Consider the following 26,574-nt stretch of genomic DNA (forward strand, 5'->3'; position numbering starts at 1 on the left):
AATTTTAATTTAAAAAGTGGGATTTTTCACAAAATAAAAACATGAATTATAAAAATCCATTTTGTAAGATTTAAAATTAAAAACGTACAATTTAATAAATGCACTTGAGCTCCTTCCGGCAGTCTTGCCGCCTGCCGCCAGTGTACACACTAGCCAGCCTAGCTTGTGCAGCTAACGTCAGCTAACAGCGAACTTCATTCATTCAGCAACATTCATTTAAATATGCTAAACTGGCTGAAATCGGGGAAACTGTCAGGTGGGACATCTGAAGCCATCAGTCGTAAAAGAGGAGAGGGACAGAGAGAGAGAGAGGAATCGGAGGCGAGGGGAACGGAGAGGTGCGTGGGGAGAGACCGGGAGAAGAAATCGAACGGGAGTCAGAGGAAGATGACGGAGGAGACCGAAAAGGAGGAAGGGATAGCACAGACAAATCGGGAGCACATCGGCCCATCGCGGAGTCAAGGTGAAAAAGAGGAAACGAGAGTGAGCATCAGACTGGGAAAAAAAAGAGGAAATATGATGAAAAGTATGTGTGTCTGGGCTTCACTTGGATTGGCAACGCAGATTCCCCAAAGCCACAGTGCGTGGTGTGCAGTGAGGTTCTGGCTAACAGTCTGAAGCTCTTATTTACGTCGCCACCTGAACACCAAGCATGCCAGTGCAAGTCAAAAGCCCCTTACATATTTTAAATCGAAATTGGAGGAGTTACAAAACAGCCAAAAACAACTGCAGTCTCATTCATGTGTTGGGTCTATAAATGACGCACTACGGGCTTCATATCTGGTCAGTTACAGAATAGCGAGAAAGGGGCTACCGCACACAATCGCCGTGTGACGTGAGCTTGCCAGCTGCCAAAGCGATGTTGGAATGTATGATTGGAGAGAAAGAAGCAAAAAAGTTGGACATGATCCCGGTGTCCAACAACACTGTGTCGCGCCGCATCGATGCTTTGTCCGAAGACATCCTGGCTACATTAGTCGGTCATTAATTGTAAATTAAATGTGACAATCTGCCTCTGAACCTGTGCGTGTGTCCTCGCCATCCTGATTGCTCTTTAAAAGTGACGCCTTGTGTGACGCCTGAAAGTTATTGAAACTTTGTTGCAGTGTTTCAGGGCGTTTTCACACCTTCAGTTCGTTTGCTTTGTTCTGATTCAGGGATTAATATGATACAATGTTGCAGTTGCCCCTTTGTTCGGTTTGTGTTCACACTGCAACATTTAACAGCGGACTAAATATTGTAAACTAACGCCACGCGCGAGCAAACTGTTCTCTCATTGGTCCGATTTTTATGCGGCTGTAAATGGGCTCTGTTCCTTTTTTAATTTTTTTTATTAAGGGGGGGGGGGGGTGCGCGAACCCGGTCGGGATGTAGAAGGGGGTGCGCGGCCTAAAAAGTTTGGGAACCGCTGTGTTAGAGAACTCAGGGACAGAGAGACAGACAGGACAATACGCTCCTGGAAGTTAGCCAATAGGAATTGAGATAAACGGAAGGGGAGGAGTTTCGAACGGATATGAGGGCGGGGATAGGAAGCGTTTTTCTCTGCCTCTTTTAGCGTGTGGTTCCCAGGGACGGCTGTGTCTCATGGGACCAGAGGAGAGTTTTTTCCAAAGTGGGTTAATATTGTAATATTTAATAGAAGTAGTGTACTTCACTGTAATCGTGCATCAGTGGGATTAAAATCCTTTTAATTGTAAACCAGTTTTGGTGGAGTTATTATCGCAGCGTGTCCACTGTGAACAGCAGCCAGACATGTGCTCTGGTCTCCTCTCTGTGGAGCAGACTTAGCTTCCACAGTAACAGCTGCACTCAATCATTTAGCATGTGACAGGCAACACTGACTGAATACATATCATGGGCAAAAGTAAAAAAAATATAGCCTTCAAGCACACATTTACGGGAGAGAGAAGGAGTTCCTGAGGAAACCAAATTGCATACTGTCGGTGGACCAGTGACCCAGAATGGCTGTTATATAAGGCAAATGGTGTCCTTGGCACACAGAGTGGACAGGTTCAGGGACTGCAGCCATTTCAAATGAGTCTTATCAAGGCCTCTATCAGTGGCTGCTGCTCTGCTGGCCTCTGCATTACCACAACTTGGCATTGGGAAATATGTGTGAGAGAGATCGTGCGAGTGCCCGAGTATTAGAGTTCAAAACTTGCAACTCTGCAAAAAAGCGTTCCCTGTGTATGAAAGGTTGCTCCCTTGACTACAATCATAGCTCAGTGCTGGAAGGACAAAATGGATCCAAACAATTGCAGAGAGTGTCAAACACAATATGATACCATTCCGTCACAATGTGCGTGTGTGTGTGTGTGTGTGTGTGTGTGTGTGTGTGTTTAAGGACTACAGCTATCTGTATCTACTCTGAAATCAAAGTGATACAGTAACTTTTTGCCAAAATTGTATTCAATCAATACATATTGATATTACCATTAAAGCGTTAAAGGAATAAGAATTCCATTTTGTTTGGAAATACGTTTAGTTGCTTTCTGATGGAGAGAAGCTACTGCCAGCGGTTGGTTATCTTAGCGTAGCTTAGCACAATGTGGAAACAGCTAGCCTGGCTGTGTCCAACTAAATCTGCCAACAAGCACCTATAAAACTCAGCAATTAATTCAGATATTTCTTTCTTTCCCAAAAACGTGTATGAATATGGTAAGTACATACATATTTACATATTTATTGCCAAATGCAAATTGTATACACAAACGAAGTCGAGGACAAAGTGGGTGTATCCATGTGTAGGTCACACAACACTTTTTCTCTTGGCAACATTTCATCATAGTTATGTATGTACAGACCCATAAACTGACTTTACTAGCCTGACCTGTCCATGTGTATCATTCAAATGATTCTTTATTGTATGGCCTCTTCCTGAACCTTCCAGAGAAAGTACCACGCGTTCCTTTTAATGGGTAAGAAAATATGTCCACAGGAAGTACAACACACACACACACACACACGTATAAGAATACCATCTCCAGACTCCCCTTTCTCTTAACTGCTTTCCCTCCCCTTTGACCTGGTGTTGTGCTGCGGCCCTTTAAGACAACAGTGGTCCTGCTATTAGTTAGGTTGCATAAGACACATGTCCTATAAGATGTGTCCTTTCGCCTCATCAACTCAGGATGTAATATAATCCAGGGAAATTCTCATACTACAGCCAGGATGTAGTCATCAGCCACAAAGATCCATAAATCAAGAAGTAACAACACCACACACCGTACCAGACTTCATCAGACCCCTTCCGTCTGCCTCCTCCTCACTAACCTCTTCAACTGCCCTTTGCCTGTGTTCTTTCCACATCATCTTGTAAAGACGTAAAACAACAACAGTGTCTCAGTCATTGACAGTTACGTAAAACCTTTACCTTAAGAGTTGCCCTTTGCTCTCGTACAGATAATCTAGCCATACAATACAGTACTGTGATAAAGCTGCAACTGAAAAACGCATTGTGAACATTCTCGTAAACACATCACTCGCACTGCTACTGCTCACGACAGTACTGCTTAAACTGCAAATACATATAATGATAAACACATGCATAATACATCAGAAAAGGTTCTGCATCAAGTCCCTTCCTAAAGGGCTAGACAAGACGTTTACAGAAAGAGAAACAAAGCACTGACAGAGAGCTACAGTGGTCAGAAACACACAGTCCCTGAAAGACATAGATTTGCTAATCTGACAAAATATGTAATATGACTTTATAAAACTGGTATTTAAAGCTGCTGTATGTAAGGTGCTGCTGTAAGGTGTTTCCTATGTTGTGTTATGACCCTCTTTCCTGGTAACCCCCTGCTTATCCCTCCCTGTCCTCTACCAGCTGTCCTCGGTGTGTTCCTCCACCTCCAACAAGCTGCATGCGTGACGTCCCACATATGTCTGCGCATCAAAGAGTAATGAAATGAGCGGAAGGCGAGCGAGCATTGGTGGAAGAAAGGGACGAGGTGCGAGTGGAGATATGGCGACAAAGAACAATATGTTTGAAAGACAAAAAGATAAACAGAGAGAACGAGAGTGTGAGATATTCTTACATAAGCCGTCCCATTCCCTGACAGAGATAAGACTTGTTCATGAACACCAAGCTCACTGCTCTTTCTTTTTCTAGTTCCTTGATCGCAAACACAAACTTTTAAAGACAATAGTCTACCAAAAGAGAGCAGGACAGAGAGACCTGCAATGTTATTGTTGAACAGGGGAACAGACAAAGGAGTTCAATTAAATTCACATATTTCATTTTAGATGTTTGAAGGTAACTAGTGCTTTGATCTAAGTGCTAATGTCACTGGGCTAACATGCTTACAAAGACAATGCTAACATGCTAATGTTTAGCAGTTATATACAGCTGGCATAACATGCTAGCTGAGGCTGATGCGAATGTTGAACCTGATGTTTGTGTCTTAGGAAAAGTCCCCTAAGTCATCCAACTTATAGTTGTGGAGACATTTCACTCAAAACGACACATAAGATCCTGGTGGTGCTAGATGAAAAGTCAGGGGATGACGAAAGTCAGTAGAGCATGAATGTCTGTTGAGAGTTCAGGCAATAGTTGCTGATATATTTCAGTTTGGATCAAAGCCACTTTGATCCATGCAATTGGATATCAGTGCTAAGTGCCCATTCAAAACACAGGTTCCAGCACGCCAATACACTCGTTTTGCATCTCGACTCTGAATGTTCGATTATTTCTCCTTTCTGTTGCTGCATGACGTTGGATTTCGTTCGTGGATTCAGGATTTAGCACCACATAACCAGAATGAGGTCCTAAGGTTGACTTGAACTGGAAATGTCATAATCGGTTTGAGGCTTTAACAGAACAACAAAATGCAGTATTTAACAATTACAAAAGCTTGTTGTGCACTAGTAATGCCACGAGTAAGCACATTGTCCATGTGGAAGCAGATCAGGTCAACTCTAGGCTTAGTTGTCGAGTGAGAGCCATGAGACCCAAAACCTCAATGCACTAAGCAGTTTCAGAGCTGAGTGTGGAAATAGAAGAAACAAAATTGCACTGCATAGTCAGGGTGCTGCAGAGTCTCTGTGGCTCAGCAGTTTCTTGGCATTAGCTGTGGAACATCTAGATGGAAGACGGGATTAGCTGGGTTCTCAGGGTAGATTAGAACAACAATAATTCCCAAATTCCCCCACAATGAGACTGGGAGGGGAGGATACCAGTGGATCTCCCCGATACGGTGGGAGTTCAACGTAGAAACGGATACAGAATTTGTTACCTGTCTTTTGAGTCTTGTGAATATTTAAATGACTGATTATTCACTAATATTTATCCTACATTATAGTCCATTTCAGTCAGTTAATACAATCCATCAGTCAATATCGGTTGTCCTCGCGATTAACCCCTTTCTTCAAGCACTCTTGCACTGAAACCCTGAAAGTCTTATCAACAATAAAGACGTGTCACTTCTTCACACTCATCCTCACATTTCAGCGCACAACATGCAGTCATGCAGATATCTCTCTCTCTAAGCACACCGAATGCCTTGGTTATCTGTATCAAACCAGACACAGATTAGACAGGATGGCTCTGCTTTACTTTTCCTTTTTCGGCTCCCCCCCTAGTTTATTATAGCTGGGGTAAAACACAACAAAGCTAATTCACACATCCCCCTGTGTCACGACAAATCCAGCAAACCGCAGCCAAGGTATGAAGTGCCTTCTGTGTTTATCTCTTTTTTTGTGCTTTGGCAGAGGAAGCCGGTGTAATGCTGCAGTAGCAACAGAAACAAATGCATTGTGCCATTTCGGGGTGTGTGTATATATACGTTCACTGTGAGCAAAGAAGAGAGATCATGCAAGAAAGTTTATTCCTGCAACCACATTCTTCCACTGCCAGAGCACTTGGCCTTGGAACAGATGAACAGCAGAGGATTAGCTCCCCATTGCTACGTGTATGCTAAACAGGGTATAGCTTCAAACTGCTTTCCAGAGCCTGGGATAGTTTCCTCATTTAAATGCTGCTTAAATATGTTTACCGGTAACTCAGAGGAGGGAAAAAACCTGAGTCGTAACAGGAAGAGCAATGAATGATGGCAGGAAATGATCAAGGTTTTAAAGGATATAGAGCATGATTCTAATACGTTTAGAGGCGAGGTTTTCAACAGTCAACCAGCTGACTTTACCAGTATTACCAGGAGGACAAGAAGGAGCTGGAAGTGTGCCAGACTGATACAAACTGGCTTAATACCAACGCTGAGCTGGCACTTCACCAGTTTCATTACTGAGCGCAGAGTGTAAAAGACTCAGGGGGTTCTGACCTGTGCCATGAATATGAATATGTGCTGAGGTCTTTAACGAGGAGAAAAAAAAGTTTTGAGTCAATTAGCTGAATTGTTTAAAGTACAACAGAAGTTTGGAATGAGAAGCATTTCTCCCTGGTATTGGTACAATGTGCATGACAAGCCAACCACTTGGAAATAGAGTTTTGCTCCCAGTACTCTCTGTGTAACTCTTTGTATCAAATATAATTGGACCTTGTGGGTTGATCCTCTTATTTCCAATACAAGCTAAAAAAACGCTTTTACAGTTATGTAATTCATGCTTAAATGCATCTACGGCTGGAATTCAAGGGAACTTTTTCACAAGGTAAGCTGTTTGGCAGGTGAGCTGAGAACTGAATGTTGGTTTGGAAAGACACAGACAACAAAATGTTTTCACTGGGTGCACTTAGTTATCCGATCCAACAGCCCTGCAATGAATCATACTGTTTTGTTCAGACTGTGTCCGAGAGTCCATAATTATTTTTTAGACAGCTGCCTGTTTGTTTCATTATACTTTCTAATAATTACTTAAATACCCGCGAAAAAACACCAAATCATCCAAAAACCAAGATTTTCCACCCGGAGTTCGCAATTTTAATTAGTTGCTGATGGCTAGAGTCCAGAATTCGCATCCTTGCCTTGAACGGGTCAGCAGTGTCACGGTGCGACCTTCGAATATGAGTAAGACACCTCACAGATAACACTCTGTCAAGAGCCAAAGTCTGCAGCTCAAAGTCCAACAGAAACGTATTCTCACGCGAGAAAACCTCGGGCACCATGAAAGTCAAGACAAGACAACGTTAGACAAAAGTTAGTATGTGGGATAAAGGTGTGGGCATTTCTGTTCCTGAAATCCCAAGAATGGTCATCTGATTATGGCACCTGAATCGCATTTGCACTTGTTACTGTCTGACAGACTCACTTGACAGGATCTTTGAATTAAATCAGTCCACCAACAATTGCCTTCCTCCCGGTCTCATTCACTCTTTCAGACACAAAGCATTAGCATTCGTGGAACAGAGCTTAGCCTGCAGGGCCTTGTCACTGCTGAGGGAGATCCGTCACACTCTGTTTTGTCACTGTGGAGAATGAACCGGTACGGCCAACTTCCACATGAGAAACACACTCTTTAAATGCCACTGATCATCTGAGCTGGGTGGTTGTTTTTTTTTACTGTGAGGACAAGGTATGTAGCTTTGATCAAGCTTTTAGTTCCAGCTGTCGAACAAAACGTTAACAAAATGAGCTTACCTCGCAGACAAATGGGGTTTCTAGAAATTCATGTTCAGTTTTTCACCACTTTTGGCTGACATCTAATCAATAGTTGACAACACAGGCTGGATTTGGAGCAGATAGAAATCATTGTTCTTCTTGGACACGCTTGGCTTCTCTCATCTCTCTGGATCTCTTCACCCCCAATCTTTTTTGTTCCCTTCCTGCCTTCCTTCTCCCCTTTCTTCCTTCCTCCTCTCTCCTGCCCTCTCTCTCGCTTTCTCTTGCAGGAATACGTTTTGGACAGTGAACACAAATGGACAGAGCAGGTCAGGCTTTCGTGGATAAAGTTGGTGTTTAATTAAACAACAGCAAATACACTGACTGATTAACAACACTATCACATGATCCATACCCAGAAATGTCCATAAGGAAATGAAAATGATGCCATAAGCAACTTGGGTAATGGCTTATATGATACATAATGTTCTGTTGGTCTCTTCTGTCTAACTTGATGATAAGTTTCAGTAGTTTGATGACAACATGCAATCTAAAGTGTTTTCCGAAGTTCCAGTAAGATTCTAGAAATGTACTGAAACTGTGAGATAACAAGAGAGATAACATCGCGGGACAGCCTGCACTCAGCAAAAGTTCATGTTGTTTTCATTTTTAATTCAGTCTTCATCAAGAACAGTGGAGGTTTGATGTAAGAGATTAGTGGAAAGGCTGCGTTTGCATTAGCTCTGTGGGTGCGTGTGTGTGTGTGTGTGTGTGTGTGTGTGTGTGTGTGTGTGTGTGTGTGTGTGTGTGGCGTATCTGACAGTGTGATGTTTTCCTCTCCTGCCATTGTTGTTCACCCTTTGTCTATTTTCAATTCTAATTTCCTCCAAATTGCCAATCTTTCCTCCTACTTACAGTAAACCTCCCCTCCTGTTCTTTGTTATTGTACCTGCTGTTATCACCCCATGGAAAAAAAATACAGGCACCATAAATTGAGTACACTGATTTCATAAAGTTGGTTTATATTTAGCCTTGGCTGCGATAGACTAAAGCAGCACAGAGGGGTGAAGGCTATGCAAAGCACTGGGTCAAGGCTAAACTAAGCTACCTGCATTCTAAAGGGTGCTAATGCTTCGTAATTAGAAAAAAAGACAAAGAAAACTGCTGTGATGGATTTTCAATGAGTAGGAGGTGAAGGTGGGCAATCTGTCATGGAAGCTGTTCCGGAGAGAGAAGGTAGATGTCCTGACATTAATTCAAATACTGCAGAGTTCGTGATTTATTTATTTGTTTGTTTTGCCTCTAAGGGGTAAGTGAAAACTTTGGCCACGTACAGATGAACAAATTCAAAAGCTGCTGCTCACAATGAGAAAAGCTAATAATAAGCATTTACATTTACAACAGCATAAAAAGTACAGAATGAAGAGCTTCGTATGAGACCATGACACATGTCCCTGTAGCTTTCCCTTCTGTCTCTGCACACTTTACGAGTATAGGCCGAAGCTGAGACTGTCTGTCAACGCGTCTCATTCATCTCCTCCTCCACTAAAATGTGACGGCAGCCTCTCGGCGTCATCGCCCCACTTTCTTAAGTCTGCGACACTTGTTAGACAGCGACTGATACAGTTCACTTTGATGCGTTGACAGGTTTCCTATTGAAGCTTTGCTCATTTGCATCTGAGTCAGGACGTGGGTGGCCTCGTTACAGCGCGGAGCGGTGCATTTGACATGCAGTCAAATGCGGAACAGTGGCGGGAAAGTTTTCCCGTCACTGTTCCGTTTGTTGAACGAGTGTCCTGCTCTGCGAGTGTTTGGCAAGCCAACTCGAGGGCCCGAGTTGTGAAGTGCTTGGGCAGAGTGTGCCGAGATATGGTACAGCAATGAAAGAGCGCAGAACATGACGTCTGTGTGCTGAGTTTTTGTACTGGGGTGTTTGGCAATGCCACACAAAGTCAAATACAGGAAGGGTGCATTTCAGTCCATATTTAGGTTGTGCATCTAACTGCTGTATGTTGTAAGTTTCCAGTTTAAATGTGGTTAATCATTGATTGAGTCTCGGATCACAAAGCCACGGTAGCTGCTGTAGGTCAGTCCCGTTTAACACCACATTGACTTCACACATATTATGCAGCGTAAACTATGACTCGCCACAGAAACCCCTCCTCTTTGACAACCCCCACCCCCAGCCTGCTCACCGCAACACCCATTCATTCTACACGCACGTACACACAGACACTCACACCGGTTATCTCCAGTGAGACATTAGTGACAGATCTATTGGTTGTGAGGGTCAAGAGGTGGAATTGATGGAGAGATAGAACTGCCTGGAAGAAATCCAGAGCAAAATGAAACTAAATGGGAAAAAACCAACAAAGGCAGGGGCTGAAGGAAAGCGAGCAGACTGATGTAAACCAACACAGTCCTGTTAGAAATCCTTACAAGAGTCAACGTTGTTTCTCTGTGCACACACTCACATGCAAACACACACAGTGCACAGTGTGGCTTTGTCTTGCTGGGACAGTGATGACTCATTCTCTGCTGTTGCCCAGGGACTGGAGAAACACACACACACACACACACACACACACACACACACACACACACACACACACACACACACACACACACACACAAAAGCAGGGAACCATCTGATGGGTATGATGATTGGTAAGAGGGGGATGGCTACGGTATTATGATTGCAGTTGCAAGGACAACCTGGACACCTGCAGCAGCATCAGAGTGAATGCGCTGGTGTGTGTTTGGGCGAGGCCATTGTTGACAGCATTCACTGGAGTTCATTTTTTATTTAATTTTGATACAATGTTCATGTTCAGTAACACCAACAATGTTTTTTTGAAAAACGCCCCAATCTCCTTACTGTTTATGTCACATAACAACACTCACAGCAGAGCTTAAAGGGAGAATGAAGACAAACAAAACAATGTCTAGGGTCCTGTTAATACCTAATTTGCTTCTTATTTTAATGAGCGCTAATAGGCAAACAGAGGGAGCTCTGTAAAATGAGTGTTGTTACAGAGTGTGTTCCTGCACCTGCAGGCCAGAGGAGGACGTTTGTGGTGAGAGAATGGCAGGATGATGGGAGTGGACTTTCCTCTTTGTATGGCACAATAATATAATCTATGAAATTAGATTACATTGTCCTTATTAACTCTTCATTTACCCCTTCGATTTCCTATCATGTTCCTTTAAATGTAGAAAAAGTGTATTCCCACGTAAAAACAGTGTCAAATGAAGTATATCGACCATTTACTTGTTCCAACACTGACAACAGCAATGAGAGCTGAAGTGAAGCTCTGCAGAATAAAATGGTTGAGATAATCTGGCGAAACTATTTGGCTTGTTTAACCTATTTTAATGTCTCACTGTGTGTACATGTATGTGTTTGTGTGTGTTTTACCTTGCAGCCCTTGCTCTTGTCATGGCCGCTGGTTTGCCCACTGGCAGGGCGCGGCGAGCTCGTCTCCTGGCGGTAGTACTGTCCGCCCTGCAGGCCGCCGTAGTGGCAGCAGCCGTAAGGCGAGGGGAAGTGTGTGTACCACAGGTCATCGGCCAGTGGACACTTTGGACAGGAGTAAAGGAGACCGCTCCCTTGGGCCTTCTCAACGCTGACCTTCGGGTTTCGCATCCATCTTCGTACCTACACAGGAAATAAGCGCAGAGAGAAAAAGGTAAGTTTGAACTCACTTTACCATGTTACATGTTCTTTACAAAAACACACACACTGTAAGTCCTGCCAGCTGCAATCAGAGGAGTTTCTCATCATCACTGATAAGAGTCGTTTCAAGACACACGCACACACACCGAATAAACCTTCAAAGAGGCACAGATTGCTTCTATTCTCTGCCACACGTTGAACACATGTATTAGATAGGGGAACACACACAGAGTGACTTACATGCACACACACATACCATCTGACGACACACACCTACAGTAAAGTAAGAAAGCTACCACACAAGTTTCTTCACACAGAACATGAACGTTGGATTGACATTACATCCAATGAGAGGATTCTTTCCTTTGATATTTGTTATCGCATCGAAAACAGAGTGAGAAATGCTTTGGCGTTACGCTGTGGATCAGACCGTGCGCTGTCGTACCTCTTGTTTAACATGTCACTCTGACCATGATACTGATGAGTTGTCATCCAGAGCTTAACACGTATTCACCTCAGGCACAAAAACACAGTGCTCACAGCAGGAGGAATATGTTTTTTTCTGTTTGTAACCAACCTTAAAAATCACTGAAGAGCCATGAATTGCATCATCTTTTTTATGGGTTTCCACTGTCATTTAAACTCGTACAGGGTAAGTAATATGTGTAACACGTCATAGATCAAGAGCTGATGGATGTCACTTCGGGGAAATGTTGCGTTTCGAAATTTCCAACATTGCCCAAATGGCAGGTCTATTTCACAGACAAAACAACACACACACAGAGCGATTGATTTTATATTTCCTCCATCATTTCCCTTACTAATTTGTATGATACACGGCTCTGTCTTCTGTTCCCATTATGTAATCAGGCTTATTTAGACTCAAATAGAGGGACGATTAAACCCTCAACAGCAGCAGGCATTAATTCTGATTTGGGGCTATGTGCTGATGCATATCTGGAAGATTCAGTTTTTCTTTATGTGGTGGCGCACCGACATTATATCCAGAAATATACACAAGAAAGGCAAGAAAAGCTAAAGATGTATCATATCTGCATAGATTGATCGAGCCTCTGGATTTTAATACCTGATTCATATTTCACTTCTTTTTTTTTTACATCCCATGGGAGTCTTATCGGAGCCGAATGTGCCTGTGGGAGTGCATGTCTGTTTGTGCGTGGGTGTTAACACAACACAATCTGTTCATATCAACAGGCCGAGTCATCAGGGATCTACACCATACTGTACGCCATCTGAGACCAAAACGCACTTCGGAAAGCCCTACTGCAAGAAAGAACCCATGTCGATGACACAACCAGACTAGAAAAGAATCTAAATTTTCCCAGCAACCTAAAACCAAGGCGTATCAAACTAGTTGCTGATTCATTTTCTGTTCATGCATTCTTTCTTTCTTTTTTTCTGAGCTCTACATCTGTTCTTTTTCTTATACATGCCATGCATATACTACAAACACAAGACAATCTTCTACTTTCTCGTACGGCATACTTCGTGAAGGGTTAACAATTTGTAATCAATGGTTTCATTAATGTTAATCAACAATGTGTTCTGCAGGGCAGTAATATGAACAACGTAAGATTCCTGATTGTGAAAAATCTTTAAAAATGTCTCGTTGAAAGGTAACCAACCCATGACCGTTTATTAATGACTTACGAACATTTATAACTGCAGATTTGGTGGATTGTTAGAAAATAAGTCATTTAGGGTTCGTTCGTCAGTTACAAACGATAATTAATCAGATCCACTTTCATAGTCTACAAAGTTATCAGTTGGGTTGTAAATCTTCAATTAAATGTCCAAGACATGATATGAAAGTGTAATGCTGATGCTAATAAGTAAACATAACTGCAATTGTTGGATGGGGGGGAGGGGGGGGACGCCAGCAGTAAAACCTTTATGAAGTGTGCCTGAACAGAAAGCTGTACCAAATGTTGACGTCAGCGCACACACTCAACACAAACACGCACAGCAAGAAAACCAATTAATTAAAGCAAACCATGAACATTGCACAGGAAATGAGCCTTGTGACAGCACTGCAGCATAATGCAGGATATGCTGAGTAGATCTTTAACTGTAGGAACCCGCCACCTCGGTGATGTCATGATTTTAACACACTTGTGGGTTCTGTAATGCAACAGTGTTTTGGAGCATGCACACACACAAGTACGCAGGGAGACGAATCTTGTGCCTGATTAGCAAGGCTTAGCTTTTACAATGACATCATCTTTGGCATTCACACACACACACACACACACAAGGAGAGAGAGGGAACACTCCGGCTGTGACACCTCCTCCTACTGCCAACCTACTTTCCACTCTGGTGGTGTAGGTGCATGTGTAGGCAGACACACTCGCAGATGCATCAATCCCAAAATGTGTGTGTGTGTGTCACCCAAAACTGACCTTTCTCTTGACAAACTGGAAAGCAGAGCACTTCTTAAAGGAAAAGGCAGTCTTCTCCCCACTTCCTCCACCTCCCCCGCCTCCTCCTCCCCCGTTCACCAGCTTCATGGCCGACACCGGCACTCCGTTTGCCTCCGTAGATCCCAGCGTGACGGAGAGACTGACAGGGATTCAAACAGAAAGAGGAAGAGTTGATTAAGGCAGGAGAAGGAGTGCGAGCGCGGCACATAAAATGATGGGGATGCTCCTTCGCTGAGAGAGGAAGAGAGAGGTGGCAAAAAAAGAGGGTGCGAGAAAGCGAGTGAGAGGAGGTGGAGGTGGAGAAAACAGATGGACTTCAAAAATAAGAGGGACAGAGGCAGGACGCTGCAATAAAAATGATATCGCTGAAACAACGAGAGGTCAGGATGGAGAAAACGACAGGGAGGATGTGAGAGAGAATGCATACAGAAAGATGGAGAGACGAAGAAGGCGGAGGAAGGTACCAGCTCCTGTTGCTGTGAGGAGTAAACAGCTCTGTTTACAGCCACGGAGTCAGAAAGCATCTCAGTAAGCTGTCTGATGTGTGTGTGTGTGAAGTTTACCAATACGTGTGTAAGTGTATTCACATGCAGATCATCTTTACATATCCCTCCAAAGTGTGTCTGTATGCATACGAATGCATGCACACATGCCTTCGTCATTCCATACCTTTATACTGGCGTGTTGGCTGGTTCCGCTGCACCTTTAACAGCCTCTTTTTATCCAACGATCCCGGATCAGATGCACCAACTCCTCGCTCCTCAGGTGTCTCTCCCCTGTTGTTACCGAACTATGCTCCCATTCCCAAAAGAGGGTTGGGAGAAGAGGAGGGGGAGTCTGCGAGGATGTCCGTAAGAGTGTCTCAGCGTGTGATGTGTATGTGTGTGTGTGTGTATGTGTCCTCAGTGGTGCTGTTTGGAGTGCACTGTGATTGAATGCATTGATGCCGATGCCGTGGTGTCAGCCTGTAAACAAACACCCAGGAAGTGTTTGTATGAGAGTAGTGTGTGTGTGTGATGTGTCCAGCTGCAGTCCTCTGGCTCACACCAGCGCCACTTTATCAATGAAAGGCTCTGCAGTGAGCAAATGCCGCCACTCTCTCCCTCTCTACCTCTCTCCATCTCTCATCACCACACTGCCCTCCCCCATTTCCTCCGCTCGCTCAATTTTCTGCTGCAGTCGATGGTGGCACCTCCCTCTCTCTCCCTCTCCCTCCTCCTTCAATCTAACCTACCTCACACTTCATCCTCTCGTGATTTATTTCTCTCTTCTTGTCTGACTGACGAGGACAGGGACACCCAAAATATGTCTCCACCACAGCAAGTGTGTGAGGGTTTAATGTAGTGTGCTATCTTTCTAGCTTTGATCCAGATGGCTTTCATACACACAAGCAATCACACACACACACACACACTCACACACACACACACACACCTAATCATATCTGTGTGTATGCCCTTGCCTTTGTACCTATAACACAGGGGTAGTTTAATTTCCTGATGAGACCCAAGAACGATAAAGCTGAATCATGTTCCTTTTATGAGTCCATAAACTTAATGTGCACAGCAAACCTGGCAACAAAAATAAAATCTTTAAAATAACAACAAAATGTTTCTAGTTGTGAGTTGGCTGTGTTGCATCAAAAATCAATAATAATACATTAAATATTAAGCCAAAAGAAAGAACAGTTATATTATTTTACAATATCGAGTTTTTTTTATCATTGAAATAATTGCATGTTTTGCAGCTTTTCCTTGTCTTGTTTCCGTCGGCCTTCTTCACTTACCAATTAACAACTGATGTTTGCTGACTTCACACATTCAGGTCGATATCATTCACTGTTCCTACTCATACCCACAAAGTAATGTCATTTAATTTATATGGAACTCACAGGACGTGCGGGGCTCTCTTTAAGGAAGTCAGGTGGCGTATTCAAAACAGTGACAAAGTCCACATAGATAGGTGTTTGGAGAGGGTAGATGGATGGATGGATCAAACAAGCACAGGACTTTTACCCAGGAGACTGATGTTCATGTCCTGTGCAAAACCAAGTTGGGACAGTCGTAGGACAACACACGGAAAAATGAAACATAACTTTTTGTACACGCTCATACAAACCGTTGTATTGACTCATGATGAGGAAATTAGATTTGACTTGACCTTTGCCGACTGTAGCTCACACACTCAAATGGCCTGAGGCATTTCTAGCGGCTAATGTCAGAGTGTGACTTGAATTATAATTGGGACTGGATCCAAGGCAATATTTGTGTGGCCTTTTGTTTGTTTGGTTTTTTGTTTTTACCAGAAGCAACTGCTCTTGTCTGATCAGTTCTTGTTTGGTATGAGTCAGTGAAAACAGTTGTTACCATGGTTGGTTGGAGTGAAAATCAAGACCTGTGGTCTTAGAATCTGGTGACTTTTAGTTGTTTCTGTCTTTAAATTGGTCACTTTGAGTCAGTTCAAAAACATCAGCATTTTTAAGGAATTATTTGACATGAAGGGAAATTAGCTTGTTTGCTTTCCTGCCAAATCGAGAAGATTAATACCAGTTTCACATCGCTACGCTATAAAGGAAGCCACTTAACTTGATGCATGAACAAATATAGAAGTGAGAAACAACTTGGCCCTGTCAAAAGGTAGAAATATAAAGATCCTCCCTAATTAAGATGTTATGTTATTATGATTGTAAAAACAAGAGTTACAAATCAGAAGTTGAATGTAATTACACACCATTGCTCAATCCAAATAGACGCAGCAGTTTTGCTGCCACAGCTTTACTTGGTCCGGTATTTTATGGTGGCTAATGTTAGCAAATTGCAGGCAATATGGCTGTTCTATCTATCAGACAATACTGACTTTATGATGCCTTCCTAATCCTTTCAAATTAATCCAAGAAGGTACGATACGCTGGATTAAGCCCTGCTGCCTTTCAGTCAAGGTTTATCATGCTTCCTCTTCATGATCTATGTATGTAGATGTGGCCTATATTTGTATAGTTGTGTGTAAAAAGATTTGTTTCAGTGACAGTTAACTGACTCGATTAACTGGCAGTTTCGCAGAAAATGCTGTAAATGCACAATTTGATTTGCAGAAAATATATTGAAATAAATAACTTTACTACAATAATGCTGTTAGTGTATTGATCACGACTGAACCAATTATAAAGAAAGGTTAAGAACCTGATAATTCAATGGGACAAAATAAATCACCACCTCATCTCGCTGTGTGAATCACAAGGTGTTTCTTAATAACACTCGGCGGCACATGCGGAAATGAAACTCTCATTATGGAGCAAGCGAGCCAGTTTGCCCCGGCTTCATATTGAGACGGATGTGTCTTTCCTTGCGGGGGGGAAACAGTGACTGTGCAGCATTCACTGGAATCAGCATCAGTCATATCGTCATGACTCAACTGTGACTCATCGGTAATGACACGGAACAATGATTGGTGAAATCAGCTTTGCACCCGGCTGGATAAAAAGCGAGGGTGGCCTGCAATTTACCAACAGAGGCAAACAATGTCATTTCTTCTACAGAAAGCTTTTCGGGACTTGTTTTTTGGTTCCACCGGCATCTGTTAAAATCAAATTTGCCTGTAAAACTTTATATACCGCACATTATTAGTCCTTAGAGTTGTTTTTAACTTGAGCCCTCAAATGGTTTTAATTGAAAGGGCTCCACAAAAACAGCACACAAAGATATAAAAGACAGTTTGAGCTGTTAAGTTCATTTTTAATACTTGCCTCACAACATATAGTCGATGAAATAAAGAGAAGAAAAAGGCATTTGTTTGGCTCTGAACATTTGAGCAGGGTTGCTTTGGTGAATCCAGTCAGAAAAGTAAAAGAAGACAAAAACCTAGCCTGCCAAAACATCTCCTCATAGATCTGTAGGGTGCTATTATATAGTCTGACAGCAACAACACTCTTACATAACTGCAACACTCACTCAAATACATAGCTCGATAGCAACATCAATTATTCTGTGATCTCCCAAAAGTCCCAGAGATTCTCTGCTGCTCTTGTGAATTCAAATGCAGCGAATAAATAATTAATAACAAGCTTTCTTAAATGGTTCAGAGAATTGCAAGAGGATTTTAAGTCCTTGTGATGGTCAGAGGTGGTATACACTTTCTATCTCAGTCTGCTAATGAGCTCCACTGGGCATGTTTTGATCATATACCGAAGACCTGGTAAAAAAAAAAAAAAAAAAAAACTCTGCTAATCATCCTCCGCCCTTTTAACGAGAGCAAAAACGACCTGACTCAACTCGCCTCACTGATGGAACCATCCGAGGGACGGCACAGACTGGGCAAACAAAACTCAATGAGAAAATATGTTTCCATTACCGGTACATTATTTTGTCCGCTATTTTTTAAATCTTTAAAACTCAAACAACTACAGTGTTTGTGAATGAAAATGTGTCTCATTTCACATTATACATTCTGCAAAATCAGTTCCCAGCCCAAATAAGAATCATAAAGGGCAGCAAAAGATCATCAATGCAAATCGATTATGCCTCTGTTTATTCTTGCTCTACAAGCCATGCAGTGCAAAGAGATCTCCACCTCTGCAGCTCGATTCATGATATTCACATTTACAGCAAGTTACATTTGCAAGAGAAGAGTAAATCAACATTGCAGAAGAGAAGATGATAGAGGGATGCATGTTTGGCAGCATATCCTCTCTCTCTCTCTCTATTTTACTTTGTGCTCTGACTTGTCACCACAGCATCAAACAAGATCAATTTCCACTGCCCCCATTAGCTCTGCTTGTCCACTCAGACACTCAGAGACACACAGGGTAATGGTTAATGGGCTGCCGTCTTGCCACAGGTTGAGTTTTTTCTCTGGGCATTGACAGGCCATTGACACCCAGAAGGTGAGCTCATCACTCGGAACAATGCCCCGAACCTCCCTCCACCACGTGTACCTGACTGCGCGCATCTCTGTGTTGTGCAAGTTGTTTTCTGAGACACATTCACATCAACTGTCTTCAGAAAAGCTGCTCGCAGACTCAGACTCACTTTCATGAATTAAACATATTTCTGCTCTGCTTTTTTTTCCAGCTGCAGCAAAGAGCATCGACTAGAAGTGCTTCTCTCATACACCACTGCATGTTCTCTTCCACGCTGAAAATAGTAACCCTGCCTTGCACACGTGTTGTCGCTAAGCTCTCGAGTCCTTCAAATCTGATTCACAGGGAGAAAAATCTGCATCTATAGGTGTGTGTGTGTGTGTGTTTGCATTACTCTGGCGCCTGGTAGCGTGTGAGATTGTTAGCGCATATGCAAAGTTACAACATTTGTTTCGTGTGAATAATCTCGGGAAGCAAAGGTGTTGGAATGACAGAGGATCATGAAGCAAGAAGAGAAGTTGGTGTGTGTGCGTGTGCTATGATATAACAACAACTGAGATTTAGTGAAGGACTGCCACCTGCAAACAAATACAGACTGTTGACAGGTGCAGTAAACCACATTAATTCACTGACTGGCAAGTTTGACTAATGAATTGAGTGATGAAAACCATTTTGCGAGTGTGGGGGTGTTTGTGTGTCTGTATGTGTATATCATACTTTTTTTATTAGGTGTACTCTACCTTAGGGCCTCAAGTCAAGCTTACTGAATTCATCATGGCCTAATTAGATAGCGATACATAAGACATACATAAGAGTTAGTAGTGTTGGTGTTTGCAAATAGAGGGATGGGTGGTAAGGTTTTACTGGGGTGCATAGACATGCTTATACGTGCCTCTTGGTGCCTTTGTGTGGGGTTGTGTATTTTTGTTTGCCAGGGTACGGTACCGTGTTGGCGTGTGTGTGCGTGTTGGTGTGCGTGGGTGGGAGTGCAGCCATGAAACAAGTCCCAGTGGGACTGGCAACACTGCAGTGCTGAGCTAAGGAGACAGCGGGAAAGAACTGGAGAGGAGACAACCAATTACGAAGGCTCACTGGCCGACTCTGATAAGTGTGCTCAGTCAGCTAAAGCAGGAGCAGCGACTGCAACACGCAGCGGGTGAGACACTTAGGATTGACTTTACATCATGTTTCATTTGACCCTTAAAAGGAGAATTACGGTATCGCGGTTGCAAGCCTCCGCCAACTAGTTGTGTTGCAGTTTACCTCCATGTCCAAAATGTCCTCACTCCATCCTATCCTTTGTCTTATTAAACATTTTCATATTTAGTCTGTCAATTCTTGAGTTATGGAGGTCACAGATCACCAACTTCTAATCAGTTCATCATTGTTTCCAGGTTGACGGTTGTGCCAAATTTGATGAAATTCCTTCCAAGAGTTCCTGAGATATCGCCTTCACGAGAATGGAAAACCTCGAAACATGACGCCACGGCTGTCGCCGGCGCGGAGGCATAAATATGGTTTAATGTCGGTACTTTGCAGATGTGTGGAGTCAAGTCACGTGACTTGGATTCGAGTCAGACACAAGTCACATATTTAATGCATTAGACATGACCATATCAAAACAGACTTGCTTATTCCACTGCTGACAGTAACAAAAGCAGGAATATTCCTCTCTGAGTGACGTTTGTTAAAACTTTGCCAGCTGTTTAAGCAGATCACTTGTTTTAAAGGATTTACATCGTGAGGACTCGGGCCGAGTGCCACAGACAGGTTAGGAAAGAAATATTGAGAAATAAACTAACTTATAATTGGTTTTGGTCATTAAATGGGATTTGTTGACAATAAAACATATGAAGAATGACATATGACAGTGACTTTTCACTTTACATGGACTTGAGCTTGAGACTAGATATCCTCCTCAAGCCCAAAGCTTATGAATCTTCCGATCTAGTGTATGTCATCGTGGTGTGGCACAATGCTGGGGTGTATGTAAAAAGACACAGGGATGGAGGGAGATAAGAGGAATGGGTTTTTGAACGATTTTCCTGTTTTTAACATTGTCAAAATAACATCATGTTCAAATACATTAAAAGGTGTTAAGACCTCAAAACGCAAGGAGTAGAATTCATAACTTGAGTTGAGAATGTCAATGACCTCGTCTTCCTTTTGTTACCGATATATTTATTATTTAATTCAATTGTTTTAGTCCAGGAATTAAAAAAACAACAATGCAACAATTGTCACTCCATTTGTTTGGGTGAAAACATGACCGGATGGTTTTGTCCCACACATTTACGGGTCAGATCAAAACAATTGAAACGTTACAATAAAATGACAGTTGGTTAAAAAACAATTGTGTTTGCTTTCGTCTTGGCTTGATGTCAAGAATGTTTGTCTTATTGTCCAACCCTGTTCACGCACGGTGAGTTCGTTTGTACAGTACATTCCAAACACGGTCGTTCTAAACATGTCATAATTATACGATCGCCTCAGAGACGGACATAAGACTCTGAACAGAGCACAGAATTGTATTTGAAGACATTGTGCTCAATCCACAACATTTCACCAGGCTCAGGTGTCTCACTGTAACAGACCACAGCTAGCAAGGGCTACTGGGACACAACCATCGAGACATTCTCTTACACTGATAGCAAGTTCAGCGTGAACTGCAAACCAAAGCACTTATCATCATATCCTTGACTTAAAATGTATCTTGCCTCGTCGTTATTGAACTTGGAAATTACATCTTCTGATCTCCATATCTCCTGATTCGGACCATGTGATACAGTTAGAATGGTAAGATTTGAACGTGGAGGTCAGTGTGTGACTGTGTTAGTATCTGTATGTTTTTGATTCATGTGTGGCCGTCAAAACTATACTACTACTCTATGTTTGACTGTTTTGTGTAGGAATACATCTTTATAACAGCTCAGATATGGATTGGTTATTAGCGCAAACAAAGGAATTAAGTACAAACCAACAAGAATATGATTGAAAAGGGATGGCACCCAAATTTCTTCTTCACGCAGAATCTGCTCCTACAGTTTGCAGCGACCGTAATTTAATTGCAATTGAGAGGAATTTGAGTCACTGATTACAATCTGGAGTTTGCATTCACTTGTGATCGCTTCCTGTCTGACTGCTTTGCTCTCACAGGGTGTTGTTCAATACCACGAGACAAGGCCATTTTAAAAACATGTGGTGAGGTGCGGCGATGTCTCGGAGGCTTGGCAGAGGCGCTGCGGTTGAGTCACCTGACACACATTAATCAGATGTTTACCGTCTGACGACTGAATGGTGGTGTGACATGTGTACAGTACGCGCATCGATAGAAAATGGTTGCGTCATTTGTAATGATATGGATACACCGTGTATCTACACTCACACTGACACTCATTTGTTTGTTCCTCTTCTGTCTGTAATTCTACACAGAAGACAAAATTATACTCAGGAATTAAAGACGAAAAAGTGTGTGTGTGTGTGTGTGTGTGTGTGTGTGTGTGTGTGTGTGTGTGTGTGTGTGTGTGTGTGTGTGTGTGCATGCGTGGGTGTATGTGAGAGTGCACCCAGTGTTTGTTCGGGACATAGACATGTTAAAGCACATTCTGTATCTGTGTACGGAGTGCCAAAGACGAAGGTATTAGCTTTGCATGGTTTTTCTCACAGGGTTTCCAAAGCAGCAAAAGCCAAGGAATGACCTGAAAGGTTTAGAATGTGAAGTACGTGCTGTATGTGTGAAATGTCTGCAGGAAGTGAAACCGTGGCCCTGGCGTCCTGCCTTCAGTTGTGATGGGCTGGTTGCTGCATAGCTGAGACGGTGATTTACCTGGTCTACAGTCTGAGCAGGGCAGGTAGGAACATTCTGTTTGAGTCAGACTTCATTTTGAAGAAACCAAAAAATGTGTGTTGAGTGCTGATGTCGGAACTGTTATAATTCAGACGTTGGTGCAAACCTCTCATCCCCTTTCTTGCCTGTCTGTTTTGAGCCAATAAGCTATTTAAAATATTCAGCTCTCTCTCCATCCGCCTTCCTTGTGACCTTTTCAGTAAGACAGTCTGCAATGGATGAGTGACAGGAATAAGCCAGGGGGAGTCGGGGACGTATTACCTGAGTCATGTGTCTCTATGGAGATAGAGCGAAGGGCATTGTATCATATCTTTAGATATTTGACTAGATAATGATCTTAGTCTGCCTAGAAACCACAAAGGCAGGAATAAAGACACACACACACACTTGTTATATGCATGCTGCATTTCCAGTTTGGGTGACAGCAGGAGTACGCCCATAGGATGCACGTGCAAGTAGTCAACTCATCATTTGCAGTTTTAGTTTTATACTGAAACACTGGTCAAAAAATGTATCTTTCCAAATGCAGGTCCTTCTACAGGGATTGACATTTCATTTGATTTCCAGAAAAATTTGCAAACCCTAAAATTGTGATTCCTTTGAATAACAACTTTTGGCAGTTTAAATAGCACAGTCGTAGTTCACAAAAAATGTACCACAACACAACACTCGTATACCTCCACAGCACAAATGAGTTTGTTTGGAGCCGGCTGGCACGAGTGAAGACGATAAAGACAAGCTTCTGTTTCAAAGCCTGGTTTTTAACATACACAGAGCTGAACTGCTGAAAAAGTTATGAGACTGGAAAGTTTCCCCGCAAGGCATGAAAAGTGTCTTTATTCATAAGGGATATGTTTTTTACACTCCTTAAAACTTTTTTTTTCTGAAGGTTTACTTTCTCCCAAAGTCGAAGTGCTAAATTCAGAATTTAAAGGGAGAGTCAGTGGGTAACAGGGGAGGAGATGTTGAGCTGGTTTCTCTCCCTAAATACAGTGAATCACGAATCTTCTTTTCTTCCTGTTGGCTATTGGTCCAAACAATGTTTATGTCGTAAGGTCATCAGTCCAATCGTGTCACCATGGGCTTTTTAAATTCACTCCAAAGTAAAAACAACTTTTGTAACATCATGGGAAGACCTGAATACAGCATATTCTGTAATTATAATGTATATGAGTTGTTTTACTTGAAATGAACTCGACTGTATTGATGTAAGCCTTATGCTTTGACACATAGCTGGTTCATTGGTAACTCAACTTGGCAAAAAGAAAGTCTCATTGTGCTCCATACTTTTCCGATTGTCTGTTCTCTTTACGTGCATGGTCCTTATCAACCCTTCACTTTCCCCTGTGTACCGCTGTCTGTCACTCTCATTGAGCCCAGCTGTGAAATTCCAGCCTCTCCAAGGAACAATGGGAAGCGTTGACTTCAGAGAGGCGATCCAAGCGATGCCTCTCAGATAAGGAAGTCTGCAGGAGCCACAGAGAGCATGCAGACGTACAGCAGCACTATTTACAGACACGCTTTGTTTCTGCCTTTTGTCTCTCAGCAGGCTCATGGCATGCCAATCATTTCCCTTTGCCCCGATCTGTGCTTCGGATATGAAAGTTTATACTTTGTAAGGTAATCTTATGAGCTTAAACAACTATGATCTCAGCCTCAGACGTCAGATCATCATCAGACCATTTACCAGCAGCTGAATATCAGTTAAACAGATTATAACTAAGCTAGTAGCATCAAATGTAATTGTATGTTTGATGTTTGTTTGTTGATGCATATTATGCTTGGATAATATATGAACACTTAACAAATGTTTGCACACTACAATGTGGTCATATATGCATACACACATGGCTACACTCATTCTGTTCTTTACTTGCCTGAGGTTCAGTTTGTCCTTTATTGTCCACTTCCTGCACAGCGGTCAGCTGCTTCCTATCTGGCGCCACACCAATGAGCAACCGCCGGCCCCCCGTCGCCAGATTAACACTATGAGGGGGTCAAGAGCAGAGGGGGGTAAAGATGAGAGATGTTGATAGGAAGAAAAGGGACATTCCAGGGTTCAAACTTGAGTAGATTGTGGAAATTGATTTTGCCATGCAGCAGGCCCTTCAGCCATATAAGGTGTGAGATCGTGTCACAGACAGACATTGGATACTGCCTGGAAAATCCAGAAAAAAGGGTTTTATTTTGGCAATAAAAATTATTGAATGATTCACTCGATATATTTGATGGCATTCTTTATGAAAGGTTATTAAGGGATCTTCTAATCATTTAAAGTTGCAAGGCTAATTACAAGTCTGCAGTGATTGTATTTATTGTGAAAGATAAATCATCATCTGCTTCAGCTGTCAGGTAAGAATTTCAATTTCATCATGAATGCCGCGGAGAAGTTCGAAGAGAGAGAGAGGGGGGGGGGAAGGGGGAACCAGTTCAAAGTGAAATCCTGATAGATTCTGAGAAAAGATACGAAGAGATGAATGAAATACAGGGGAGTGTGCTGGAGGGGTGCGTAGATGTGAGAGAAAAGAAAAGATGAATATGAAGAGGAGAGAGAGAGGAGAGATGAAGGCACTGAGAGAAGAGAGATCTGACAGGGGGGGGGGACAGCTCTCTTTCATAAAGAGCATTGGATATGAGCCTCAGTCTGTCTCCCCAGGGGGTGTGGCCTGGTTTCTGTTTCCCCAAGACACACATATACAGTGATCTGTCGGTAGAAGTTAACACTATAGCAACCAAGAGCACAGAAACAAATAGATTTGCTGGGACTGAGGATTCAGTCGGTAAAATATACAGTGAATTCAAAAACTGTATGTCCTGAGCCAAATGAATTTCCCCTCTTAATGTATCTATTAACAAAGACTTTGATGCAAACTTAAGTGAGAATAAGACTCGAAGCATCAACAGTAGATGTCAGCCTTTGTTGCCGGTTTCTCAGAAGCAACGGCTCCTCCACTGACAGCAACCTCAGTCGACTTCAAAGCAACACATTGACGTGTTGCTTCCAGTCGACACAGTCCAGGATTGGATTGCACCAGCTGCACGTAAATCCCTTCCTAAATTTGGGTCGTAAATTCCTCCTTAAGTAAGTACTCGCTATGGTGATACAAGGGTCGGAGGTTTTTAATACCAGCATCCACCCGACCAAGACTCAGTGTATCCCGCTACTGTTCCAAATCTAATTTTCAACTGTCCCAGACTTAACAGCCAGTGTCCCACATTTAAGTTCTCTTTTTCATTCAATATGAACTATTTATTGTTGTTAAACCATGCAAGTTAACTGGCATCAATTAATTGACTCACTGTGTTGTGGGTTTCATTGAATAAGTATCAGTGAGATTCAATATCCATTTTTCTTTTGTATTTATCGTCACTGACTACATGTTCTGAAAGCCCAGTTTGTCCGAAAAAGATGTAGAAACAACATGAATGTGCATTACAGTGTTGAGCTTCTAAATGCATGATTAAAAAAGGAGACCAGGGAGACCAAAAACAGGAAAAGAAATTGCTTATACCTGCGAGGCTAAGAGTTAATCGAAGAAACATAGAAAATGATTCTCAATTAAACAGATTGAAGGAAAAAGATCTCAAGAAAATATCTTCAATGCACTGTGATGATATATAGCAGTGTTTCAATCACAATCCCAGTGGTCGAATGTCCTTCAGCACAGAGGTTTATCAACAGTTCAGCATGAACGGGCCAGTGTGTTGTGTTGACTTTTGTGGCCCATTCACCAGGAGCCTGACTGTGATACGTTATCAGTTATGCTCCCTGTTATCTGGATAGATGACCCTAAAAGTCTGCGTGAGCTTTCTCTTTTTCTCTGTGGCTATTTCCTGTCCTTTAAATTCCTTTCATGCTAAAAGTCATCGTTGAGGAAGACAACATTCACTGGCGGTGCCCCGGAGGTCGCCTGGACGGATTCATCATTGCAAATGGATGTTCATCCTGTTACAGTAAGTGCAAAGCTCTGACCGGTTTCTTTTCTGTCTACACAAGATAACATTATATGTACAGTGTAGATAGGCAGTGACATCCACTTCTGGACACACACGAATATGTAAAATAATCTCAAAACATAAAGTTATTGTACTGGGAAAATGCAGGGGAAGAGAGCCGAGTTGGAGCCCTCAGTGAGAAACACTTCATCTCTTATTCTCTTTCATCTTTCAGGCTTGTTGTTTTTCTCCCTTTCTTTTACATGTATATTTGTTAGCTATGGGGGGGGGGGGGGTTAGGCTCTCATATTACGCACCCCCAAGA

At 42.5% G+C, this 26,574-nt stretch overlaps 1 protein-coding gene across 1 annotated transcript in view; it reads right to left on the reverse strand.

Annotated features, from left to right (window-relative positions):
* Positions 1-13,698, reverse strand: part of sgk1 (serum/glucocorticoid regulated kinase 1) — a gene marked incomplete at its 5' end in the record, with an annotated part of 28,101 nt that extends 14,403 nt beyond the window's left edge. Inside the window, 2 exons of the mRNA XM_079290804.1 lie at positions 10,912-11,151; positions 13,591-13,698. Of these exons, the coding sequence (XP_079146930.1) occupies positions 10,912-11,151; positions 13,591-13,698 (348 nt within the window). The remainder of the gene's footprint in view (positions 1-10,911; positions 11,152-13,590) is intronic.
* Between the last annotated feature and the right edge of the window lie 12,876 nt (positions 13,699-26,574).

This window comes from Melanostigma gelatinosum (assembly GCF_949748355.1).
Source record: "Melanostigma gelatinosum genome assembly, chromosome: 19".
In the NCBI taxonomy this organism is placed as follows: domain Eukaryota; kingdom Metazoa; phylum Chordata; class Actinopteri; order Perciformes; family Zoarcidae; genus Melanostigma; species Melanostigma gelatinosum.